Below are 20,645 nucleotides of genomic sequence, written 5' to 3' on the forward strand. Positions count from 1 at the left end.
TCCTTCACATGCAAGAAACCAGGCATGTTGGGGGTGATATGCTTTATTGACCCGATGGCTCGGGTGGGATGGACTCAGACAAGCTTTCCCGTGCGCTGCATTCATCTTTGGGCCCTTTAACTGCTTCTCTGGCTCCCCAGTTGGGTCTTCAGCTTCCTTCTCCCACGAGCAGAGTCTGCTAGGTCACAGCTGCACTTGAGGAGGACCAGCCCTGTGAACCTGGTAGCCAAGCCTTGGCCTTGTAGCGGTGTCCTCTGCAGCCAGAGATGTCCAGGGAGATATAGGTCCCCTTCCGACTCCCAGCCCTCTTGCAGTGTCTGGAGGCAGCTATCCCCAACCAGCACAGCATGGCCCAGGCCCTGTTGCAGCCCAGCTAAGTGGGCTAACAGCACTAGGAGGCCGCTCCACCATCCAGCTGGAAGCCTCAAGCCTTGCTGTGACAGGGCAGCCCCCTTCCATGGTGGTAAGGGTGACCACCTGCTTTGCTGCCAGAGCCTGAGACCTGTGGAGTATAAGGGGACTTGTCTGGTGGAGCAGGGAGGGATCCCACAGCCAACCTGCCCTGCCAGACTAGACTATACTCCCCCCAGCAGCACCCTCTGAGGCCGGGCGGCCTCTCAAAACGGCCCCGATTCAGTTTGCTGTGCATGGCACCTGGCTCACCCCTTCCTTACTGCTTCTGACAGGCAGTGCAGGCAAGGAGGGGGACGATGGATGCGCTTATCCTCCCTTGCTAGTCCTTGCAAAGCCACATCCTTTTGGCAGCGTCTCTTTCCAACGGCAAAATTTCCAGTACCTGTTTGACACTAACTTAAATATATATACGCATTTGATTGCCTCCCAACTGCACGGACCTGCTCCACAGTGCGCAGGAAGAGGGATGTCCCGTTGCGTTTGCCCTACCTGAAAAGGGACTTCATCTCCCCCCACGGCAGATGCGAGCTTCCTGGAGTTGCAAGGGGCACCGCGGTTTCCACGCAGGCTGTTGGAGTAGGGTCAGCTGCAGCTGGCATCCAGAACCAAGCGCCCTCAGTGCCCGGGCAAGTGCGTCTGGAGCTGAAGTTGGGTCTGGGAGTAGCTCTGAAGACAAGCTAGGTCCAAAACAAAATTCCTCCAAGCACTGAGCAGGTCTTCAGACAGCAGCGTTCCCAAGGCAAAGCCAACAGAGGTCAAGGCTCCCTCAAGACAGGGCTTTCTCTTGCTGGCTCTTTTCTATCAGCATCTCTGGGATTGCTTTATCTCAAACACAGCTGCATCCTGCCTGGTTGTTTGAAGTGCCTGGCAAGTTTCTGTTAGTGAACCTGGCTCTGGTCTTGAGCCACAGGGTGCCCAGTCACGAGCTAGCTGGCAGCAGGCACTGCTGTAGGATCAGGGGAGAAAGTTTCATGCCCATTAGACAAGGCAGGTGGGAGGATGCCTGATATGCTGGAGGGGGAGCTCCATGGTGTGAGCACAGAGAGCTGGTAGAGGAGAGCACATAGGCTGCCCTGTATGGAGAAATGCTCCTGCAAATGAGGGATGAATGAGAAGGCTCTAAAGATAAAGGCAATGGTCTATGCTGGCATTTAGGATTGCCCTCAACCAGCCAGGACCACGAGCCACCCCTTCCCCACCTCTGTTGCCTGCTCCCTGGTCCTTGAACACAGCTTTCCTGGGAATCTGGCTACCCACACCTTCTCCCTCTTCATGTGCTTGGCTTTCATCCCGACCCAGCAGCGGGAACAGGCAGCAGGGCACCGAAGGGCTGAGTCAAGGGCAGGGAACTGTGGGATGGCTGTAGGAGGTCCTCCTATGGCAGTGATTTTCAACCAGGGTGCTGCAGCACCCCAGGAGGGTGCCTTGAGATCCTTTCAAGGGTGCTCTGGGGTGCCTCACAATGTCAGCACGGTTGGGTTTGCCAACACAATTCACAAGTTACACCCAGAGATGTCAGTAGGAATCCACAGTGTTAGAACTGCTCTGACCTGCTGGCATCTCACTGAGCTCTTTGCACCAGAAGACTTGCCGTATGATTTCTCTATAGCCAAAAAACAAGTGAACACAAAGAGCTGGCATTTTCCGAGGAGGCCTTTGAGTCTACTGAGGGGGTGCCTTGAATCCAGAAAGATTGAGAACCACTGTCTCGTTTTTAGCTGGCTGAGCTCAGGTGAGTCCTCAACATGTGCAAGGAGGGGTTGTGGGGTAGGACCAGGGCAGACTTGACCTCAAACTTTGACACTCAGCCGTTTCCAGAGTCAGTCTGGACAGCTGCTGAGGGAGGAACTTGTGGTCTACAGTGTAGAGGTTGGTGCACAAGGGCTTTGAGGCACCCCTAAGTAGCTACATGCAATGCGACTGCACAGAAAGCAAAGGATAGGCCAGCAAAGAACTGCGAAGGGCCATTATTTCATGGGCTATGTGGTGCAAATCCATGCCTCCAACCATGGAAAGGGCCCTGGGATCAATATTCACATCACAAGGCTTTGAACTGGCACACAGGGGCCACTCAAAACACAGAGCCACAAACACAGCTCAATGCTGCTAGGCAAGGCTAAGGCTCATCAAAGGGACTTGATAGGATTGGTTTTTAATTGCTATTTTTCCTACTGATGGACTCAGCTGCCACAGGTCAGCTGCCAGGGGCCCAAAGGCAAATGGAGGCTCTGCTTTGATCATGTGGCCATGCTAATAAAACTCAAGCACTGTAGCTTGGAGGCCCCCCTATGGAGCGACACAAGAACGGGGTGCTCTCGTCAGCAGCCCGTCAGTCTCACAAACAAGGCCAAGGAGGGAAGGGCTTCGAAGCCACCACTTGACCATCACCTACAGCTAGTGCCCCAGGGCAGGGACAAGTCTCATGGCTGGACATAGCATGGCTGCTGTCCAGATTTGCAGCTGGGCCAGGCTAAAGGGCCCCTTTGGTTTCCCGGGCTGCCCTTCCAGCATCACTTACCAGCCCTAAATTAATTTAGGTGCAGTCTAAATTGTGTTCAGCGCTGAGTGTGAAGTGGAAAAACCCACATCACACTTACAGGCTTGGCAGTGCTACACTCACTAGCACCACGACCAAAAGAGACTTGGGGGGTCATGATTGCCCACAAGATGAAAAGGAGCCACCGATGTGATACCGCTGCTGGCAAAGCAAACACCACCCTGGCTTGCATTTACCGATGCATCTCAAGCAAGACCCAAAGTTGTCCTCCCATTTTACTTGGCCCTGGTGAGGCCATAGCTAGAATACTGGATCCAGTTCTGGGCTCTGCACTTTAGAAAGGACATGGAGACGCTTGAGAGAGTCCATGAGAGCAGACCTTATGAGAAGAGGCTGAGAGCCATGGGACTCTTTAGCCTGGAAAAGCGCAGGCTCAGGAGGGATTTGGTGGCTGCCTATAAGTACATCAGAGGTGGTCATCAGGAGCTGGGAGAACATCTGTTCACCAGAGCACCCCAAGGGATGACAAGGTCCAACTTTCACAAACTCTGGGAAGACCACTTTAGGCTGGACATGAGAAAAAACTTCTTTACTGGCCAAGTACCCAGTGTCTGGAACAGACTCCCCCCCCCAGAAGTGGTGCAGGCACCTGCTCTGGACACTTTCAAGAAACATTTGGATCCCAGCCTATCTTGCTGGGATCATTTGACCCCAGCAGACTTCCTGCCCCTTGTGGCAGGGCGCTGGACCCGATGATCTTGTGAGGTCCCTTCCAGCCCTAACGTCTATGACATCTGAGCACAATGGCTGTGGCTTTTTGCAGCCATTAAACATAAACACTAACCCCTGGAAAACTACATTCAAAAAGGTTTTGCTTTCCCTCAATGGGAGGAAAATGAGGCTATTGATTCTGTCATAAACAGCTTCTGCAGCCACTCCTGTATTTTTTTTAAAAAGGAACATGATAGCCTATAAAACATATTTAAAGTGTTATAAAATTAGCTACACTCCCATTTGAAGTAGAGGGGGGTGGGAGGTGATGGATCTCATTATTGTGCTGTAGGATATGTCCTGAAGAGCATCAATTGGCCAACTAACGTAGCTTGGCTTTCTCTGTTGTTCTGCCTGTGCTAGGCTGGTCTGCACCATCTCACTCCATCAAGCAGATAAAAGGAACCAATGGGATACAATATTTCCCACCCTGCAGTTCAGAGCGGGAGGAAGGAGATGGGCAGAGCTGTGGGACCATCAAGAGTTCAACAAGAATGGACCAGCCTCCCCAGTCAAGCGAACAGCTTCAGAATAACGTGGTTAAAAGCATGGGGGTAAAACAGCACTAGGGATCCTTCAAGATCTTCTTCTCAGCCCTTTGGGTTCATGTGTTCAAGCTCTGCTAGGCGGATGCCTGGAAACACCCAGTGTTCTTAATTAAAAGGAAAACACTGAGTATTGCCAGATTTGCCCTGCAGCTCCTGGAAGTGGGATTTACAAGAAGAAAAGAAACCTACAGATGTATACGTGTTTCAGTTCTTCTTTGCAACTCCCCTGCCCTCTCCTCTTTGCCCCCAAACCCACAGCACACGTATTGTGGGTTCACATTGGCAATACGTTGTGTTAGTTTAGAGAGCTGTGCCAACAGGTACATGGCCAGGCAGTGTTGTCCCATGCTCTCTAACCAGATGTGCAATGGCTGCGTGGTACATACTACAAAGGTAGTGGCTGTGCCGACCCTGGGCTGTGCACCAACGTGATGGGGTGGTGGTACACAGGGATGTTTTCAGAGGGTGCATTTCCCCTCTGGTGCCGATAGGTTTGGGCTGAGGACCAGGACAAATGTCTGAGGTTGTCTTGGATGGATGAGCAGGGCTGATCCACTGCATCCATCAAAACCGTGTCCTTCTTCCTTTCGGGGCGGGGGGGGGACACAGAACCCCAAAACTACGTCCAGGGAAGGTCTTTGCCGCTGTACCCTCCGGGGATGGAGCAGAGGGCTGGCTGGCTTCCCTCCCCTCCTCAAGGGCAGCTGTACACATTGGCCAGACTCCTGGGTGCAAGGGTTTGCCAGGATTTACAGGCCTGCCCTCAGCTGGCCGGCTGGCCATGTGCACATTCTCCAGGTACCACCACTGCAAAGCCCACCCAAGCCCAAGTGGGCCACCATGAGTGAAAGTAACCTGAAGATGGACATGCCACTGTGTAGGGCCAACCTTATCCCTGGTTTAACGCCACAGCATTGAGTGGGGTTACACCAGGTACGTGCTAGCCCACTCCCCTCTAGTGCCCACCTGCCAGCTCTGTGAAGTTCTGACCTGCTATCCCATGCCCCCTGAGACCAGGGCAGGGTGCCACTGATGGAGATGGAGCTAGGCCTAGACAGAGCTTGCTTCAGCACAGCCAGGGGCAGGCACTAAATGTTGGGATCTGCATAGCCCCCCCAAACCCTTCTGCACTGCTTTGGAGGCCAACTTCACTCCTGGCTTGAGGGGCTGCTTTCCAGGTTTGGTGTTTTCCCTCCCCTTCCTTGAACCTGGTGCAGATGTGCATTGGGTTCTGCTTAACAGGAGCCCATCACCATCTCAGACACCTGCAGGTCACTCCATCTCAGGGCATTAAGTGTTTCAGGGATCCCATTTCGAGTGGGAAGGGCAGGGCGGGAACTGACTGATTAGATGCAGGGCAGTTCATCCCCGTTCCTCTCTCCTTCCCAGGCCAAGAATCTGCTGGTCCCTTTGCTCTCACGCCCATAAACCCACCAGTCACAGAGCTCGTGTGGCCCCCGCCATGTTGCCCGCTCAGTACCCTGCCGTGAAAGAGCTGTTGTAGGTTTGGGTGTGGAAACAGGAACTGCGAGACGTGCTGGTGAGGGTATAGGCAAAGTAGGCAACGGCAGAGCCCAGAGTCAAGCCGGTCATGTAGGACACTGTCATGGTGTTACCTGGGGGAGAAATCAGGATGTTAATGCTGTGCTCTGATTGCTCCGTGATCACCTTGCTACCAGCACTGGGGTGCGGGGCAGAGATTCCCACCAGCTCTTGCTGTGATCCCTAACTCGCTCAGAGCGTCAGATCCATAACCCTGGCCAGGGCAGGTGCCAGTGCTGCCAGGCTGAGGTATATCTCAGGGGACACCAGTCACCCATTTGCACCCAGGAACAGAAAGGCGCAGGGCTCTGGGCCCACAGTGAGTTTGCTGGGATGGGGAGCAGGACCCGAGACTGCCCTCCGCCTGTCCCCTGTAGGCTAAGGCATGGCAGGACAAGCCCTACGCAGACCTCCCATCCCTCAGTCAGGCCAAAGACCAAGCAGGGAGAGTGCCCCAGCACTGATGCTCCCGGAGCCAGGATTTCCCTTGGTGACCCAGTTTGATGCATGTGGCATTTCCCCCAGTTTCTACTGTAGTTGAACGTCCCCACTTCCCACCCAACAGCTGTACATGTGGGAAACATGCGGGCCAAGCTGCTGCTTCCAGTGGCAGGGAGCTGTAGGCTTGTTTCTGGGGCAAAATACAGAGATCTGTGGCACGGGAGGACTTTCTGACCTGCTTACCCTGGCAGGAGGATGACCTGGGGGAATTGGGTTACAGGGGGTGAAGCAAAGACAGAACATGGTGCCCAACACCACTGGCAGCCACATGTCAGCTAGGCACAGACATACGATAGTGCATGACCATGACAAAACCCAGCTAGAAGCTCAGTGGGCAGGGGGGTCCTAACCCAGAGCAGTGGTAGGGGTACAGCCTGGTGTCCCTCTAACTGTGGCAGCCACAAAGGGAACACTAGGTGGGATGACAGCAGCCCTGGCCTTGCCTGCTGGCTCCAGACACATCCACATGTGGTCCCCCTACCTGCCAGTTCTCGCTGTTCGGGGCCCACTTTGCCAGCAGCAAGGATCATGGGGACGCTGCCGAAGTACCCGTTGGTGATGCCCATGAGGAGGGAGAAGATGCAGGGCCACGCAGGGTGCCCGAAAGCTGGCTTCCCGTTAGGATACACACACATGATGAAGAGAGGGATGAAAATCACTCTGAGGCAGGAGTAGATGAGGAGGTGGGTCCCTCTCCAGTCATAAGGCAGGGCAGCCAGGATCTGAAACAAGGAGGGGACATCACGCTGGAAAGCGAAGCAACTTACGGAGTGAAATCCAGAGCGATAAGGGGCAAGGCCATTGAGAAGGCCCAGCTAGACTGAGCGGTAGTAAAACCAGATTCCAGAACAGGAAAGCCACTGGAAATGAAGTCGCCACCAAAGGACCTCAAGGAAACCCGACCTAGACAGTTCTCATCAGCAGCCCATCGCCATTCAGACCAGAACCGAGGTTCACAGATGCACTGTGCCTGTAATACTGTGGCAGGGGAACAGATGAGCCTGAATGAACCCACCGGTTTTCTAATGGCCCAGGTGGGAGGAATGGGCAGGAGGGGGCTGGAGCTCTCTCTGGCCATGGATTGAATCTTCTCTGTGATGGGTAGAATGGCCCCGAGCCCAGCCCTGGTCCCTAATAACCCAACGCCCCTGACACGGCACCCGTCGGCTGGGAAGCCCAAGCACCCACTCCGGTCGAGGCTATCCCTACCTTGCCTACGAAGTCGGAGAGGTTGAAGATAGCCATGATTAAGATGGGGAGCCACTCCCCAAGAGTGCAGTTGCGGATCTCCGACTCCAGCCCAGGAAAGAGGCACAGAGTGATGAAGTAGGTCATGGCTATGGAGAGCATGTAGGCCCAGATCACTCTGAACACAACGTAGCGGTGGAGTATCATGTCTGGAGGAGGACACCAAAACTGCCTGTCAGGTCTGTTATGAAACCTAGGTGCTTAGGAAAGGGAAGGAGCACACTTCACAGGCTGAGCCGGTTATGGCTGCCCTGAGCTCCCACAGGTCAGGGCTGCAACAATCTAGCTGGGGTGCAGCAACTCCAAGGAGCCAGCTTCTACGATGGGGATGCCCAGCCTCTCTCGGTCTGAGCGTGCACCCTCACAAAGCAATTCTGCTTTCCTTTGTACTGTTGTCCTAGAGACTACCAGAAAGCAGGGGAGGGGCATGTGGTCTTCCCTGAACCTGCTCTCTGTGCTCAAGTGCAGATGCTACTGTGGGGCTGCCACTAGGGAACAGGCTTACTGGTGCCATCCCTGGTGCCCCATTCACTGCCTGTCCTGCCCAGATAGAATACTGTCATGGCAAAGACTACCAGGGGCACAAATCCACTCCCCTCCCTGTCCCCTAGATACTCTATCAGGTAAGGGGGCTCTGATGGCTGGCAGCGCCAGGCTATTCCTATCACAGCAAAGATTTTCGGCTTGGAGGGGGCAGATTCTGGCACCCCCTCTAAGATGACACCCAAGGCTGTGTCCTGCTTGCCTCTTGCCCCAAGTTACACCACTGCATACAGGCACTGCCCCACCCTTGCTGTGAGATGGCACTGTGGGATGTCATACCATTCCCACACCTTGGGCTACACATTCCTTTCCCTCCTGTTGTAACACGTGAGGAGCATTGCGTGACTCCTATGTCCCACCCCAGAGGCAGCCGCATGTCTGTGTCTAGAATGGGGATGAAAGGGCTGCCATCCCAGCATGAGCACACAGGTCGTGGGGGCAAACAGAAATGTCCTACCTCTGAAGCTGGGCCAGGTCCTTTTGATTTTTGGTCGTGGGACATCAAACCTCATGTAGGTCCCACTGCCGGCCAGCTCGGTTTCATGCCCCACGCTGCCTGTCGGGGAGCCGGCCAGCCCACGAGGCCTGTTTTCCTGGGGAAAGCAACAGGGAGGAGCGGGGGGTCTGTGAGGGATTTGCCAAAGGTGACTTCGGGGGGGGAGGGAGAGGGGGAGAAGTCCTGGGGAACTGCTCTACTTCTCCCTCAGGCCACACAAGGCTGAGACAGAAGAAAATCAGGGGTGGCAAAGACAGGAAGCAGACGAGAAGCTGGACTAGCTACATGCATGGTAGGACATCCTTAATGCACAGACCTACGTACTGCGCCATGGCTGCTCTCTGTACCCAGGCACTGGCAGAGGGCACCACACACCTCCTCAAAGAGGGATTCGCCCCCATTTTCCCCTGCAACGTGTGGCAGGTCTTGCAGACCGTCTCCCCTCCAAGTAATGTCTGCGCAGCCTCGCAGCCATGAGATGGCATTCTCGATTGCATAGCACATCCCCTAGGCCCACTGTCGACTGCTGTATGTCCCTGTGGTCCCCTCAGCATTTCCATGCATAGGACAATAAAGTCAGGAGGATCTCTAGGGCGCTGGCAATGGTCTTCCAAATAATGCCCCAGCCCCGGCCATTGGGCAGACCACAAGAAAGTGCTGCTCCAGCCGGTGTCTAGAAGCTGCAGCCTGGAAGCTGTTGGATCTGAAGGAGCCTGGCCAGGCGCATTTCTGAACATCACTCATGAGGCGCTTCCCAGACCCTCAAAAGTCACTCCCACCCCAGTCCTCCAGTGGGGAAGCCACCCAATCCCAGAATGTCTGGGCTACTTCAAAGGGGACTTTTCATTTCTCCCAGCTTGTCTCACTTCCTCCAGCTGCAGAATCCCCCAGGCATCAAAATGCCCCGGGCCTCTGCCCACGTCCCAGAGGCAGGGAAACTCACAAATCGGACGTCCTCCGTGGTGACGTCATGGTGCACCCTGTATCCAGTCCCCCGGTCTGGCACCCCTTTGCCATCGGGGCCCCGCTCTTGGGAGCAGGCTGTGTAGTACCTGACAAAGCGCGTGCGCTTCACCAGCAAGTGGAGGATGAAGCACATGAGCTCCATGCCGATGGAAATGAAGAAGAAGATGATGGTATTCTCCTTCTCATCCGACAGCAGAAGCTTGGTGAAGATGCGGCTCAGGGAGATGATGACCCCAGCGGTGCCTGAACAGAAAAGAGCAAATTCAGCAATGGCACTTTTGGTGTCTCAGTGGCAGGAGAGGCATTTGGGGGTGGGCTAGAAACCCGGGCTTCCTACATCAAGGATCATAGGAGTAGGGCTGGAAGGGACCTCCTGGGGTCATCTAGTCCAACCGCCTGCTCAAGGCAGAAAGGAGAAAACCCATCAAAGAAACCAGAGGGGACCCAGCATCCACTCCAAAGCAGGACTGGCTGCAGAGAGGGCTGGTAATGTCCTGCCAGGGCTGGTGTAGCAAGGAATGGAAAGTTCAGGTGGGCCAACCTCTGGTGGATGAGAAAGGACCCAAGCTCTGACATCACAGCACATCACTCCCCTTGCAAATGAGGAAGCCAATAATATTCATTCAACACCTTGCCTTTGGGGGCTCAAGCAACAGAAACAATCCTGTTGGGAGGTAGCACATTAAAGCCGGCGCTCATGTGGGCTCCTGTTTGGATGGGGTGAGGTGTTGGCTGAGTGCCCATGCCCACCCACCTGCCAGCAGACCCCTGGGCTGGTGTGCACCAGGGGATGAGGATGGATCAGCTGCGACCCAGGCCCTGTGTAGCAGGAGCCAACTTCCAACAGGAAATCTCACTCCCCAGCAGCAAATGAGCTGCTTCATGGGAGGGGGAGGCAAGACCCATTCCCCCCTTGCCTTGTTCCCTCGGAAGTTACTGGAGAAGAGCCAGGCCACAGGGCTCAGAACACAGTACCTCCATGTCAGGAGGTGTCACATACCCAAGTGACCAACCCCTGCTCACACCAGCACCCTGGCCAATGCTTTATTACACACTCCTAGGCCACAAACATGCCTGGCAATGGTAAACTGGCCATGGCAGGCCCTCTGCACTGGGCACTGCTCCTTGTAGCAGTGCCCCAGAGGGGTGCTGGGAAGGCCATTCTTTCTTGCCCGCGTGCCCACTGCAACCATGTCATTCTCTCTGCCTGGCAGGGGCCCAGCTAGCCACCAGCTGGCCCTCGACAGAGGCTGCACCAGCCAAAGGCCAAGCAGTGTGCCAGCTGGGGTGCTAGGCAGTTTTAGCAGCAGCAGCTCACCAGCTGTCACCACTTAGTACATCTGCCAGTGGTAGTGGGAAGCATGCCCTCCGTTTGCCAGCAACTGCCCCAACCAAGGGGCGTGAGCCCAGCAGGATGAAAAGCCATTATCCCGGCCAAAGGCTGTTGACTCTACCAACAAGAGATGAATGCACATAATCCTGTGGTTCCCATGGAGGGAGCAGCCTGCCAGACTGGGTCTTTAGTGCCTGGGACACTGTTCCTTCAACAGTCCCATCTCGCAGCAGCATCTTTCCTAAGGCTTTGACTGATGAAGGGAAGTTTGCAACTGGCTTCTGAGTCAAGCTATGGGCCCTTATGACACATGAGTATACACAGGGAACAGGCCGGCTAAAGAAAGAACTAACCATCGTGCCAACCAGCTGCTGGCTCACAAGCGTTACCTTAGCCCAGCCAACCCGCAGGCTGTGAGAATCTAGGTTAGCAGGATACTCACTCTCGCCAGTCATCACCCCCTGAGTGTAGCGCTTGGGCAACATCCCGGTGTAGCCATAGAAACTCGATTGCTGCACTTCAAGGGAAGGCACATGGAAGAGAGGAAGGAGAGGAGTCATTATTCCCTGCCCACAGTTTAGCTGGGATCCATCCCAGATACCCTGCGACGAACTCTGCCTCAGGCGGCTTTGAACCCATGCAGCCATCAGCACCATGCCGCAAACCATCCGGCCTGGTGCTGAGTTTCCCATTCAGGAAAGTGGTTGGGCTGCTCCAGGAGCATAAAGAAAGCAGAGGCTGAACTCCAAGCCCATGGAGGGATGCCAGCAAGTGCTAGCGCTTTCTGGACCAGAGCTGTAAGATGGGGTGGAAAGCTGCCAGCCTGCCTCCTGGAAGCACCCAGCCCTTCCAAGACCACGTCACAGGGAGTAGCTTTCCCAGGTACTGAAAGCCAAGACTACCAGGGTGTTGGGGCAGGGTTGTAAATGGGACGACCATGCAAAATACAAGGCCTGAGCCCATCTGCCTACAGACGTGACAAGAGAAGCAAGCGCTTTGCACGCTGGAGTGTTGAAACAGCGTCATAAAGAAATCATAAAAAGGGCTGTAAACACACCTGGGGTTGTTAGTTCTAATTAGCTGCCGATGGCTGGGCTTTTACAGCATGAAATATCATGGGAGAACGGAAAGCACCCAGATGGCGATGGCCTTGAGGCTGATGTCCCGCTGCCCAGCAGCTGGAACAGCCCTTAGAACGGCCCAACCGGGTCACAAGGGAAAAAATTTTGGCTAACACTACGGCCGCAGGGCCGGTGATGAAGTATTTCAGAAACAAACCAGAAATCCAGCAGCTGGAATAACAGACGGTGATCGAACAAGATCGTAAACATGTCTCCTTTGCCCAGGACATGGCGCCTCACACGGCCCAGCCTGGAAGGAGAGTGGAAGCCCTCTCCCACCCACCCACGCTCTCCTCTGGCAGCTCTACGGGCTGGTTTGCATGCGCCCTGCTCCACCTTGCTGCCTCCCAAAGGACGTAACAAACCAGCCGGGCCAGCTGGCTTGCAAGGCAGGGAGCAGCAGCAAAGCTGATTCATGCCAGCGGGAGACTTGGTCCTGCTGACTGCAGCTGCTACAGGGCAGTTTGAGGTGGGCTGGATGGGCTGGAGGGCCCTGTAAGCCAGGGGTGCAGAATGCATTATTTGGAGTTCAGGGAGAAACTGAGAACATGTCACCATGCAGAAATGCAAGCATTTTATGCAGATTTATGCAGATGCAAGCAATTTTACCCTGAAATCATGTGGTTTTATGCTAATCAGCATTCCATCGGCTTTGGGTGGCAGGCACACGTGATGCTTCAAGCACAATGCTCAAGGAGATGATGGGAGATTGGGGTGGGGGAGGCGGTGACTGAACCAACTGACAAGAAACAGTTGCTCACAGCCATGGTAACTAGCCACGAGCAAGAAGGACCAAAACCAAGGCAGACCTGCTCCGCTATCTGCCCACAGCTGTGAGTGCCCTCACCTGGCCTAAGCCAGCCTCCACATACCTGTGCAGCCGAAAGCCACCACCCCGACTGCGATGAGGTTAATGGCATATGCCTGCCGGCGGGTGAAGAGCTCCAGCCAGACGTCGCATATGCTGACGAAGAGAAGGGGACCCAGGGCAAACAGGTACCCTGCAGAGAAAGAGCCAGGCACGGGGGTGAGGCAGGAGTAGAGCTGTAAGCCAGCCTGGGGCCTGGAGCAAGACACTGGTGCGATGAGTTCAGCAGTATCATGCTGGGCCCTGCATCATATGGATGAGTTTCTAGGCAACCAGTTGCCTGCGGTGTCCAAGTGTTTATATGATGGTACTTCTGAGTGCCCAGAGTGCTAGGTCCGACTGACTGCATGGCTAGTAGCCTGGGTGGTGCAGGTATCAGGACATGTATTGAAGTGATGGGGTAGCTGGTTGCTTCCACTGATGGCTGCTTGGGTGAACATACACCTTTCCGTGACAGCTGAGTGATAAAGTGGGAAGTAGGGGGCCAAAGAAGGGCAATGCCAGCTCTCCACAGCTCAGTCAGTGGAGCAGCCAGGGTGGGGGCCAAAGAAGGGCAATGCCAGCTCTCCGCAGCTCAGTCAGTGGAGCAGCCAGGGTGGAAAAGTCTGGCTCCTCTCCTGGCACGAGCTAGCCAGACATATTGCCCCAACAGGATGTGAAAATAGCCAAAGCAGTACAGGAGCCCCATGGGAGTGAGAGGAAAGCAAGGGCCCCGACTTACCCACGGAGATCCGGGTGTGCAGACTCAGCATCTCCACCAGGGCGTTGTTCAGGATGACTGCAACCAAGGCTACCAGGATGTAGGTGAGGCTCATGTCAAACACAATGGACGTTCCTGCAGAGCCACACAGGAAGAGAGGCTGGTTGCAAGGCTCAGAGAGCGAAGCCAGGTAGGATGCTCTGATTTCAAGGGCTCGCTCCAGGCTAGTGATACACGTGATTCTGTCTCATCACGGGGCGACCAGCATTGGGGCCTAGGGGCTGCCCTGCCTCTTCCCCAAAACACTCATCAGGGTTGGACTTGATGACCTACTAAGATCTCTTCTGACCCTAACATCTATGAATCTAGTACCCGGGTCTGAAGGCCGCTGTTGTTTGGGTGACTCGGTTGCAGCCTCTAGTGGTTCAAGGCCGCATTGGTTAGGGACAGCCAGGAACAAGAAACCCTGCCTGGTTCTGGGGGAGCAGTAAAAGGATGTGGAAAGATGCAGTACGGGAAAGTATGTTTGGGGGACCCCTCACACCAGCTAAGGTACAGACGCAGCCACCTGTAACCACACCATGTACCCCGGGGCACAAACAAGGGGGCTTCGCTGTCTGCATTTGCATGAGCAGTCTGGCTGTTAGATGTCTAAGCTGTCACCTGTACCTACAACTCTGTCCCCTTATATTGGTGCCCTGCAGAGTGGGAGGCTATGACAAGTCCCATGTCAAAACCAGTCCTGAAGACTAGGAGAATACAGCAGTTGACATGTGTACGCTATGACAGCCACTGCCTATGCCATGTCCTGGGTCCCTGCAGCTGGGCACAGAGCCATTTTTGTGGCTGGTCTTTGCTGTCAGGAATCCTGGCTGCTCGCTTTCAAAGCCCACCTAACGTGGTGATTTACACGTGTCTTGAATAGGTATCCTGTCCAGGCGGATCTCCCTCCACTTCTCAAACCAGCCATCTCCCACCCACAAGGGCTTGGAAGCAACAGGTTACACCAACACCCTGCGTGACACGGAGGGAGCACAGACCAGCCAACTGCAAACTCCCATTGCTCCAATGGACATACCTGGGTATTTATGATGCAGGTAGTCCACGTCAGTGATAAAGCTGTTATAGGGCAGGAGGAAGCCCACTCCTGCCAGCAGCATGGCAAAGTAAATCCCATGGTATTCGTCCTGCGGCTCAGGGTCCTCAGAGGCTGTATCCCAAAGTGAGACAGAAGGAGCAGGTGACAGTGACGCCAAAAGCCCGACCCATGGTCATGCAGACAGGCTGGGCAGTGTATCAAGAGCAGGGGCTACTGCCCACCCCTGTGAAGTACAGGATACCTAGCACATGGCAATACATGCGTAATGAGGGCAGAATGATCACCGGGCTGGTGCCTGGCTGAGATGCAGGATGAGCCTGTTGGACAATACAGGTGGGCAACATGGACCGGAGCTAAGAGGAGTCTGAGGGTCTGCCTGTCTTCTGCAGCCTCTTGTAGACAAGAGAGGCAAGGATCTCTTGCATAGTCACTGCACACGAGTCTTCCCCACTACGAGGAAAGACACTATCCATCTAGCTCTGCATGCCATACTCTCAGGAGCTGCCCTCAAAGCCAGACCACCATCCATCTAGCCTGGGATCTCAGCTTCCATAACCTCTCCTAGAGGAATGTGCATGAAACCAGTTTTGCAGCCAATAACACAACATGCTGTTGTGAGGGGATTATCTTCCTAAACCCTCTCATGTATGTATCTATGACAGTGGTTTCCAATCTTCTTTCATTTGGGAACCCCTAAAAAATTTCAAATGGAGGTGCGGACCCCTTTGAATTGTATGTGTGGGCATTCACATACTTTTGACTGATCCTAGTCATCTTTCGCAACCCCCTTTAGACCCCCCAGGGTTTGTGGGCCGCCGGTTGAAAACCGCTGATCTACGAACATACATCTCTCTCTTTCAGAAAGAGAATGAGGAGGGACATTCTTCCATTACTTCATTTTGTTCTTTTTTACTTATCCACTTCTTTTATTTAATTCTGGGATTATTTATTTTTCATGAATACACCCTTTACAAAGAAAGGTTATGGATTTCCTCAACAGATTCAGTCTTTCCCAGACTGCTGATCCCTGCTTAGCAACATTCCTGCTACACATGAACCCCCCAAAAAGGCACCGTCTCTGGTGCCATCACAGCTGGGCTGTACACACAGCGAGACACCTCAAAAACTGCAGCTGCTGTATTATATCTTAGCCCTTGCCAGAAGGCTGCCCACTGGTGAGTGCCCTACATCACCATGAAGTTAAGCAGCCCTCAGACCTCAGTCAGCTTCTCATTACATGGCCCTGAAAGCGCTGAGACTTAAACCCCAAATGTAGGCCCTGTATTAAACGCTATAAATGCTGGTATTAACGTTCGGTGATATTAGAGCACACAACAGAAGGTTTCCACAATGCACAGAGCACTGGGCGTACCGACAGCGCTCTATAAATAATAAGCGCCCCCAGCCTGGATAAATTCCATCCCACAAATGGAGGCATTTCAACAGCAACCTGGGAGGCACAAAAATACCAGGCTTTGATGTCCGAAGTATTACAATAACCCAGCATGTAACAACAAAGCGCCCACTTCTATTTGATGTTCGAGAGCGATTCAGTGGAGGTACGGGCCTACTATTAATTATGCAGACTTAGGGCCAGCGGCCCAGCTAGTGTAAACCCCCCAACTGTCCCGATTTATATCAGTTGAGGCTCCAGCAGCCACTCAAATGAACCAGGCTGCGAGATGCACGTAACAGACTCTCCTACGGGATCCTTGCGGCCAGGTGAGTGATTGCTCTTTAATTGCTTTCCAGTCATCTGGGAACACCGCGTAGTTATGACGAGTCTGGTACTGTGCGGGGAAGATCCCGTGGATCAGCACAAGAAAGCAGTGATGCGTGTGCACTACAAATACAGCACCAGTGTGCATACACTGCAAATGCCAAGGCCCCCTAGAAAAGCTCCTCACTGCAAGCAGGAAAAAACCAGTGGGGGAAACAGAGCCCAGGCAGGGGGGATGCCTCCCTCTGCCTGCTGCAGGCACGGGGTGGGGGGAGCGTCTGGGCCCCAGCGATGGCACAGACTGGCACATGGGCAGCAGGCTGTTCTTTCACTGCTTCCCCCCATCCCCATCACCCCTCGTTCCCTCCTTCACACCCTGGGAGGCAAGTCAGCCTCCTGCCATGCTCTCACCTGGCTCCATGAAGGTAAGGACCCCCTTTGCCTGGTTCCCCTTTGCCTGGAGCTCCTCCTCCTCCAACTGGTAGCTGTCGAAGCTGAAGCTCATCACCACGTTCCCCTCGGGGGTCACCACGGGGCTGAGATCCTTGAAGCGATCCACTCCAACAGAGCCCATGGCTGCTGACCTAGACTGAGAAAGGACAGCAACAGGCTCTTAGTCCAGCTAGATGGACAAGCCATCCCAGCTCATGTTCCCTGGGGGACCAGGGGGGTCTTCTGGGGTTTACTATCCCCAAAGCCTGGGGAGGCAGAAAGCTCCTGTTCCTCTCAGATGTCCCCTGTGCTCGTTGCAGCCAGGCCGTCACAGCAGGACCCCGGCACGATTCAGGCCGTGGTTCTGTTCACGGGGATCTCAAACCAGGCACACGCCACCTTGCACTTGCTGCATGCATCTGTGCCTCCCATGGGCTCCACGTGAAGGGGGATCTGGGCTTTGTGCCTGACAGCCATCCCCCAGTCCAGGTGCTGCCCTCTCTGCCTGACAGCACTCAATGGTGTTAGCAAGTTCAAGAGCAGAGACAGTGGTGCCATGCCGGGGTCCCTAGAGAGCTTGCCCCGGGTTCCCGTGCAGCTAGGAGATGGGGTGGGAGCAAGGATCATCACCGCTGAGGTCTGCATGTGACAAGCCCTCCCTTAAAGCCTCCAAGCCTGCTTAGCCAGCCAGACAGGCTGTAGCAGCTCAGCGAGGCTTTCATGCTGACAGCCCAGCTTCTCCCACTGCGCGCCGGGCATCAGGGTGACAACAACAGCCACCATCAGGGGTTTGCGGTGGTGCTGGGGCTTTATTCGCATCCTCACACACCTGCTTTGCAGCAGCCTGTCACATGCTCCAGTGCCTGCAAACAAACCAGAGCCAGATTCCCTCCTTCTTCTCTCCTTTGAAATAACCGGCGGCACGACTGAGCCCAGATCACCCAGCAAAACAGGCTGGGCTTCGATTTTATAACATGCAGGCGGCAGAGCTGAGGAGGGCCAGGCAGTGGGGGGAACACCATGCCAGTCACCCACTGATGAGAGGTGTGAGGCTGGAGTCGGAGCAAGTCTAGTCCTGGCTCTGCTACTGACTCACTGTTTCCACTTGGGAAAGTTCATTAACCCCTATGCCTCAGTTTACCTTCTGTGTCACAAGGGGCTCATTCCTACCTGACTACCTCATGTAAAAGCACGTGAGCGCCTTGGGTGAAGGGCACCAGAGAAGGGCAAACTACTGTAACCAACCTGTGCCCCCGCCACCCCAGACTTTGTGGGAGCCACCGTGCTGCCAGGGGCCGAGCTCTGTAGCAGCAGCAGACAGAAAACCCAGACACCCCCTGCCCCGCCGCCTGGAGCGAAAGAAGCACCCGCACTAACTGTGAGCACTGCGAGGTACCATATCTTCTAGCATACACCATGCCCCCTGAGTAAGCTACGTACCCTGTTTTAGAACAGCTGCATAAAGAAAATGAGGTTTTCCTTGAAAAGCCTGGTAAGTAGCAGTAAGTAACTGGGTAGCAGCAGCCAGAGAGCCCAATATGCTCATCATGCTGCTCTCTGTGCCTTACTTTTGATCCCCCCCCACCAGGGCACGTCTACACATTCATTAATGCGCCTTAGATATTGCACACGTAGTTTAGTATTTGCTTAATAAAGTACTGACTAAATGCATAGTAAACTAGAGTTACTGTGCGGTAGCGCTGGTGCATGGTTATTCTGTGATGCTTACTGCACATTAGCCTAATAACACTGCGCAGTTGGCTAGTAGCACAGTTTTTAACTGCCACACTACTGTACAGTGTTATTAGGCTAATGTGCAGTAAGTGTCTTGTGTAGACACACCCACAGAGACTTAAGCAGCAGAAACATCTATTACTGTATTTCCTTGCACCCCAATTTCCAGCAATTGCTTCTTGGGAAGAAAATAGGTGAATATGTGAAAATATGGCGATTCACCTAAGAGTGAGAAGGAGATTCCTATTCCCTCCAGCAGCGGGCAGTGGTGCACACACCCCACCTGTGCATGGAGCATAAGTAGCCCCCAGATCTCCCACCTGCTCAGAGACCTTATGCTCCTGGAGAATGGGGGTTTCCGCACAGCCCAACTCAGTTGTGCCTTATTGAAACATGCTCATGCACCCTCCCATAAAGTGGTTTCCGTCAATTTTTGGGAAGTCAAAGCCATCTTCCTGCAAAGCTCCCAGGACCACAGAGTGAAGGGGCTTGGGGTGGGAGTGGGTAGGATGGTGACTTCTAACTCCCTCTGCCACATGCACTGCGCAGCTTGTCCCCTTGGCGGTGGGAAGAGCAGGGAGAGCCAGAGATCCTGGTGATGCTCAGGCCCCAAAGCAACAGGGCATCATCATACACACCAGCACAAGGTGAGGGCACACTGGTCATGAAACACCACCTCCCTGATCTGGCACCGTGCACAAGCCTGATTATCCTCAGAGCTGGGAGAGTCTCTGCGGGAATGGGGGGAGCAGGGAGAGGCTGCACCGTGTCACATACCCCTCACAGAGCATCCCGGGGCCAGGCCAGAGCATGGGACCAGCCTGCCAGTATCCCGTGCCCAGAACACTGCCATCCCCCGGGGCTGCACCCAGTGCCTCCCTCTGCTATAGCACACAGGAGGAGAAAAGAGCGCAGCCCCCTGCTCAAAGCAGGACCAGCCCCAACTGCATCAGTGCCTTCTTTTCCCCAAGAAGAGCCTCCAGCCCTGCTCTCTCTATCCACGCGCTCCTCCTGACCTCTCTGCTCCAGGACACAGCTTCTCCTGGCAATCACTTCGGTCCCCTGCCCTGCTCCCTGCACCTATCCAACCCCCTCCCCAGCAAAAACTCCAGCAACAGTGGACTTGAGGGTGCAAGGCACGGCTAGCTGAACAAGGCGGCACGGGACACATCACAGTAGAGGAGCCCCACAAATGCTGCCCGGGCCGATACAGGCCGTCGGGTCCAGACCCCAAACCCGCATCCATCACCCGGGCTGGAGGACCGGGAACCCCGTTACACCGAAGGGGGACAGTGCCGCAGGAGAGCCGGCCGACCTCCAGGTGGCACTCGGTACCGCCGCACGCAGGGACGCGCCCTGGGTTTGGGAGTTTTCCGGCTTTCATTGGTTTCCCGTGATGGGGATGTGCCTGGCTGCCTCCCTGTCCCCACGAGATGGGCGCACGCCGAATGTCCGACGGCTCGGGAAATCGAGGCACAACGGGAAAGCCCACGGGCACACGGCAGTCCCGCGGGGCGGTGGCAGGCGAGGTCCCACACCGACTGCAGGGAAGTTAAAGACGCCAGGCAACGAGCTGGCCTGCACCGAGCATCCTCATCCGTGGCCTAGTGTTCCTGGCCACCGCTTCTCCGGGGCGCAAAGAGGCAGGGGCCCTGCTCCCTCGAAGAGCACGCTCGGCCCTGAGCCGGCTTAGCCTGGTGGGATTTGGAGCAGCCCTGGACAAGCCACCTTAGAGCTGCAAGAGCAACTCGACCCCGAGCTCTGACGGGGCCCTGCCCGCGGGGTCCCCCACGTGAGCCCCACTCCCCCCGCGGGTGGCACGAGCCAGTCCTCTTGCGACTCTGCCAGGACGGCGCTGACCCGCCGGCGGGCCCGTCTGAGGAAAACGCACCCCCGCCCCGTGGTGTCCGCCTGACGAAGTCGTGCTCCAGCAGCGCCGCGGAGTGACAAGAGCCCGCGTGAAGCCAAGCCCACTCACCGCGCACACCTGATGCTAGGAGAGAAACTCCGCCGAGACGCCCGGGCGCCAAGACATCTCCGGGCCCGCCGCCGCGCCGCCTCCTCGCACCCAGGAGCTGCGACCCGCGGGGAGCGGCCGGGCCGGGCCCGCGC

The 20,645-nt window shown here is 55.2% G+C and overlaps 1 protein-coding gene across 1 annotated transcript; it reads right to left on the reverse strand.

The window, feature by feature from the left end:
• Positions 1-3,819: 3,819 nt before the first annotated feature.
• On the reverse strand, positions 3,820-20,592 carry SLC29A4 (solute carrier family 29 member 4). The gene is made up of 11 exons (XM_019542007.1): positions 20,512-20,592; positions 16,779-16,956; positions 14,627-14,758; positions 13,570-13,683; positions 12,853-12,981; positions 11,302-11,376; positions 9,504-9,769; positions 8,522-8,657; positions 7,483-7,670; positions 6,755-6,995; positions 3,820-5,846 (listed from the first exon to the last, which is right to left on the reverse strand). Exons 2-11 carry the CDS (start codon positions 16,939-16,941, stop codon positions 5,704-5,706), a joined length of 1,587 nt encoding a protein of 528 aa, XP_019397552.1. The 5' UTR covers positions 16,942-16,956; positions 20,512-20,592; the 3' UTR covers positions 3,820-5,703.
• Positions 20,593-20,645: the final 53 nt, after the last annotated feature.

The sequence above is a fragment of the Crocodylus porosus genome, unplaced genomic scaffold (assembly GCF_001723895.1).
Source record: "Crocodylus porosus isolate Cpor-Errol unplaced genomic scaffold, CroPor_comp1, whole genome shotgun sequence".
Taxonomy (NCBI): Eukaryota; Metazoa; Chordata; order Crocodylia; family Crocodylidae; genus Crocodylus; species Crocodylus porosus.